At 43.4% G+C, this 6,000-nt stretch overlaps 1 protein-coding gene across 2 annotated transcripts in view; it reads left to right on the plus strand.

Annotated features, from left to right (window-relative positions):
- The window catches only part of NAALADL1 (N-acetylated alpha-linked acidic dipeptidase like 1), a 35,959-nt gene extending 30,891 nt beyond the window's left edge, over positions 1 to 5,068 (plus strand). Inside the window, exons 18-19 of one of the 2 annotated variants that reach the window (XM_055001333.1) lie at positions 1,722 to 1,814; positions 3,914 to 5,068. In XM_055001333.1, the coding sequence (XP_054857308.1) occupies positions 1,722 to 1,814; positions 3,914 to 4,082 (262 nt within the window). In that variant the 3' untranslated portion in view covers positions 4,083 to 5,068. Of the gene's footprint in view, positions 1 to 1,721; positions 1,815 to 1,971; positions 2,086 to 3,913 lie in introns of those variants that run through there. The other variant, XM_055001341.1, reaches the window with a different exon arrangement.
- The last annotated feature ends 932 nt before the right edge of the window (positions 5,069 to 6,000 follow it).

Raw genomic sequence — 6,000 nt, forward strand, 5'->3', positions numbered from 1 at the left:
CTCCAGGTGGGGCCTGGAGATTTCTCAGATTTGCAACTGATATCCAGACTACAAAAAGCAGTTCCCCTAGAGAAAAGAGCAGCTTCAGTGGTCAAACTCTGTGGTATGCCATAGATTCTAGGAGAAAGCTCTCCCCAGATTCTAGATAAAAGCTCTCCCCTCCACAGGCCCCACTCCCAGATTTCCAGGAATTTCCTAAACTGGAGTTGGTAACACTATGCTGGGATGAGATGTGGACTGGTAGTCTCTGGGATGATAGTTCAGTCTCTTAACCGCTAAAAACTTATGTTAGCTAGACAAGATGCAAAAAATTCAGAGAGCTGATCAGAGCAAGACTTGGCATCAAGCGTAGGCTGAATGAGTTCCCAATGTTATTTTCTGACACGTCCAAAGACTAGCTGGTGTCAGATATTGCCTCAGGGAGGCACTGCATCGCCAGCTTTGTAAATGAACTTGACCTTCACCAGCCATGTAGGTTTTCTCCAACTGAGCAAATGGGAAATGAAATGGCAGATGAAATTCAACGTCAGTACAAAGTGTGGCCCCCTCTTCCAATTTCACCTAGAAACTGAATTGGTGGTGGTAGATCAAGAAAAAGGCCTGGCGATTTTGGTGGATAGCTTAGTGAAAGTGTCAGAATGTCAGCTGAGTGTGTCGTGGAGATACGAAAAGGCAAATTCCATGCTAAGGGACACTAGAAAAGGGATTGAGAATAAAATACCCAGTATAATAATCCCCTTGTAGAAGTCCCTAGTGTGGCCTGATTTGGAATACTGTATACAATTCTGGTCACTGCAAAAAAGAGATATGAAGAACTGGGAAAAGTGCGGAAAAGGGCAAGGCTAAAGCATTTGGGGATTTGTTTAGGGAAAGAGGCAACATGCCATACATGACAGAAGTCTACAAAATATTCATAGTATGAAAATATTTATAGAGAAACGTTTCCCCTCTACTGTAATACTAGAAACTGCCACGGGGGTGGGGGTGGGGATCACTGTATGATTGGCAGTAGATTCAAGACAGACAGGAGGAAGCAGCGCTTCACACCATGGGTGGTTGATTGTGGAACCCAGTGCCACGTGATGCAGTGATGCCCACTGGCAGAGATGGACTTAAAAGACAGACAGATTTTTAGAGGATTCGTTTTATCATTGCATATTAGGCATAATAGCTGAATGGGACCTCTGCATTCAGAACCACATGCCGGGGAGCAGTGAGCAGACGAAAGTTGTTGCCAGCAGGCCCTGCTTATGAACTTCGCTGTGGCATCTGACTGGCCTGTTAATGGAAATGAGATACTAGGCTAGCTGGACCATTGGTCTGATCCAGTAGGGTTGCTGTAGGGAATCAGTTTGGTGTAGTGGATAAGAGCAGCAGGACTCTAATCTGGAGAACTGGGTTTGATTCCCCACTCCTCCGGTTGAAGCCAGCTGGGTGGCCTTGGGTCAATCACAGCTCTCTCGGAGCTCTCTCAGCCCCACCCACCTCAAAGGGTGATGGTCGTGAGGATAATAATAACACACTTTGTAAACTGCCCTTAGTGTGGCATTAAGTTGGCCTGAAGGGTGGTATATAAATTGAATGCTGTTGTTGTTGTAGTAGTAGTGATTGTTGTTGTTATTATGTTTGTATCTCTGTGCACTTTGCTGGGGCTGTGACGCTCAAGAAACCTGAGCCCAGCGCTCTTCTCCCTAACCTGTCCTCTCTCTCTCTCTCAACAGTCCCCTCCAGGTGCGGATGGTGAATGACCAGCTGATGTTGCTAGAAAGGGCATTCCTAAACCCCAGGGCCTTCCCAGACAAGTATTATTACAGGTAAATGGATCAATAAACCCACTTTCCTAGGATATTCTGGTCCTGTTAATGCCATGTCTTTTTGGCACAAGGCACCTCAAAGAAGGGCTCTGCATTGGGGGAAAGTGCCACCATTAGTGTTATTACCACATGTGCTCACTTTCACATTTTTCCTTAGACACATGTGGACTCTCTAACTCGGATCTGGGACACTCACCCAGAATCTCAACCAATTTGGGAGCTCAGAGTCGGGGGAAACCTCTTCCTACTTCCACAGTCTCTCTAGCTTGGAAAACTCAATTACTATCAGGAGTCAGATGGAAAATACACATTACACCTATTCTACAATCCCTCTGTTGGCTGCCCGTTAATTACCAGATTTAACTCAAGGTTTTGGTTATCACCTATGAGATCCTTCATGGCCTAGAACCTATATAGCTATACAGGATCACCTTTCACAATATGCTCCACGGTGAGATCTGACTAATGCCTTCTGAAGGTGCCACCCTGCAAATAGTCGGATCAATAGCTTCCCATACCTGAGCATTCGCTGTCGTAGCGGAATGGGCTGTCTAAAAGCTAAACTACACGAGACGAAGTACACGGGGACACTCAAGTGAAGGGAGATACAATGTTAGCCGTGAAATGTAGTTTGAATTTCACCTCTCTCTACAGAGCCGGCAAAGATTTATCCTCAGAGGGTTTGTTAATTTCACCACTCTACAGAGCTGCAAAAATCACTTCTCAGAAGGTTTGTTAATAATTGACAGAGCCTTCTCTGGCAATGAACAAATCCTCTGAGGAGCAATCTTTGCCTGCTCTGTAGAGAGAGGTGAAATTCAAACTATGCTTCTCATCTAACATTGCATCTCCCTTCACTTGAGTATCCTCGTGTAATTTGTCTCGTGTAGTTTATCTCTAAGGTGAACAGGAAAGCTCCTACACTTTTACAATTGTGAAATAGAGCTGACCATGAGGGCATTTTTTAATAATAGGGAATAAGGTGGTTCATCTTGCAAATAGTTCAGATTGACAGCTGCCTGTACTTAAGGTCTGATGAGGCAAAAAAACCTTGTATGCTCTTCTTAGGGTTGCCAGATCCCCCCAGTAACTGGCAGGGGGTAAGGGAGACTTATTAAGTGGCAGGGTGGCTCGCCAGTGACATTGCTCCCGTGCACCTGGCATGACATCATTCCCGTGACCCCAGAAGTGCTTTCAATGCATTGTTGGGGGCATTGGGATGTTCTGGTATTTGGTTTAACCATAAAGTTTTGCCCAATTACTAGAGCATTCCCAGCAGCTCCCAGCAATGTGCTGACATCACTTGTGGACACATGAGGAGTGATGTTAGTATGCTGGGACGTTGCTGACACCCCCCATTTCCTGCTATCTTTCTCCCCACTGCTGGCCAGCTAAGAGGAAGCAGAAACCTGATGTCAATGACAGAGAATTCCCCATTCTTAGCATTCCATAGAATGTGTAAACAGAAAATGCTCAGGAGGACATTTTTATAATACAGAATAGGTTTTGTGTTTTAATAGTTGTTTTGCAGCTTATTGTTGCTGTTTAGAAGTGTGTCTGGTTAGGGAGAGCGTCATCTGTTGCTGGGCAGATGAACTCCCCTCTATAGTGAAAGAAAAAGCAGAGTAAGGTCAGATAAGAAAGATGGGAGGAGAAAGTATATCAGAGGCAAAAAGAGGGACAGAAGCATAAAACCTGAGGTTAAGAACCCTGCCTTGTGTTGTCTTTTTGCCTACAATAAACTATAGAAACAAAGCTGTCTAACATCTGTGAAGTTTACTGTGTTTTCATAGCTCTGTTCTTTTTATATACTTCAGTGCTTATTTCTGCATTGACCAGTTTTGCGATTCATCTGGGTTACTTTATTTGCATGTATTGTCCTGTTTTTAGGACATATTACCCTGTAATTTTGTAGCCCAGTCTTTGCTGTTGGTTCTGTGTTCTCTATTGTTCTTATTGCATTGTTCTCGATGTGTAATAGCTTCGAGCCTCAGCAAGAAAGACAGCCTATAAATGAAATAAACAATTTTTTAAAATGTACTCAAATACATTTGATATATACTGTCCCTTCTCACTTCTGCGTTTTTCTCTCCACACAGCCACATTATCATGGCCTCCAGATCATCTTTCATTGCCACCTTTCCTGGCCTTGCTGATGCGTACATCAGTGCCAAGAAGTCAGGCAACTGGGAGGATGTCCACCAGCACCTGACAATTGTTGTCCAAGCAATAGAAAATGCTGCATCCATCCTTGAGCCTGTGGCCTAATAATAGCAATAACAATAATGCTGAGCCTTTATAGAATGCTTTAGAGTGTTCAAAGGGAGTCTCTTATAACTTGTACAACAACCCTATAAAGTAAGAAGAACAAGCTTTGAGTCCAGTAGCACCTTAAACACTGACAAGATTACCAGGGTATAAGCTTTTGAGAGTCAAAGCTCCCTTTGTAAGATATCTGGTATCTGACGAAGGAAGCTTTGACTGTCAAAAGCTTACAGCCTGGAAAACTTGTTGGTCTTTAAAGGTGCTAGTGGATTTGAATCTCGCTGGTCTACTGCAGATCCACCTGAGCCTATATGTAAGGCACGGTTATAGTCTCAACATTACAAATAGTGAGATGAGGGGACTGGGGTTTCACAAATAGTGGGGTAGATTTAGCCATTCTGCTCAACACAGTTTGATGCCTTCTTTCAGCCTAAGGAGCCAGCCTCTGACTTAAGCGGCTTCCATTGTTTCAAGCACACCAGAGAGCCAGACTAGGATCTGGGAAACCCAGGTCTGAGCCACCATTCTGCCATAGAAGCTCACTGGGTAACTTTGGGCTAGTTAGCCACTCTATCTTGCCCCAACCTACGTCACAGGGTGGTTGTTGTGAGGATAAACTAGAGGAAGGGGGAGAACAAAGACTAAATGAAGCTTCCCATTCTGGGCCTTGAACTGATCATTGTATCTGAGCCACAGAAGAACAGAGCAAGCCTTTTCTTTTCTTCCTTTTCAATACCAAGCAAAGATGGGATCTCCATTCCCCCATCTTTTTGATTCATTGGTTGGTATCAATGTCTGAGCACAACCATCTTTCATATCTTGAATTCTACCAGCCCGCACTTCAAATTTACCCTCTAGTTTCTAAGAACATGGTGGGGGGTGGAAAAACAACTATGTTTTTTAAAATCCGAGTTTATTACTAACATTACAATTACAACTATATTTTAAAAAGAAAGAAAGAAAACCTGGCTAACTTCCATTTGTTAACAATTGAAACACATGCCATAAAGTTTCACATCCTTTTGACTGCTCCATTTCAGCCACACTTCTTCATTCCTGGGTCTGCCTTCTTTCTTTATTCATTCGCATTAGTTGCTCGCTGAGACTCAAGGTGGATTACACAGTGTGAGTCAGTACAGTCCATTTCAAAGACATTTCAACAAACAATGTAATTGCAAATAAGTAAATGCAAATATGCAAAGCTTTAAAACTAGCAGGCTTGAAGAAATGCTAAACAGAACGTAAGCAATTCTAAGACTGACATATTCAACAACATATACACTCTCCAGTAGCATCATACTTACAGCAACAGACAGTACATAGAAGCAAAGTCTATAGTTTTATTGTCAAAGGCTTTCACGGCTGGAGAACGATGGTCGTTGTGGATTTTCCGGGCTGTATCGCTGCGGTCTTGGCATTGTAGTTCCTGACATTTCAGGGAAGCCATTGAAATTCATAAGCATAAGCACAACTTCAACAGGAAAGAAGAGACTTTAAGAATGAATAGAGCTTGGTTTCCAGTCCTGAAAAACACCAGGCTAACAAAATACTCTACATCTTACAATAGCCCTGCAGATAAGATTAGCATATCAAGCACCAATCCATATGCAAAAGAACCTCCTCAGGATGCAGTGAAGCATTAGCATTCCATTTGCAAAAAACCTCCCCATGAGGCTTAACTTCCCCATCCATCTGTTACTTACCCTGCCCGTTGTCATATCGAGCCAATAACTGACCTGTTTATTTTCACCTTTACATTATTGTTGCACACCCTCTCTTTAATGCGCTCCGATATTTTACGGAGGACAACAATGGCATGCTTGTAGTTGTACAGAGGATTGCTGTAGCACAGTGGTTAAGTGCTTGGGCTGCAAATCAGCACTCTGCTTCAAATCTCACTACTGCCTTGAGCTCAGCAGGT

This window comes from Eublepharis macularius, chromosome 1, assembly GCF_028583425.1.
Source record: "Eublepharis macularius isolate TG4126 chromosome 1, MPM_Emac_v1.0, whole genome shotgun sequence".
Taxonomy (NCBI): domain Eukaryota; kingdom Metazoa; phylum Chordata; class Lepidosauria; order Squamata; family Eublepharidae; genus Eublepharis; species Eublepharis macularius.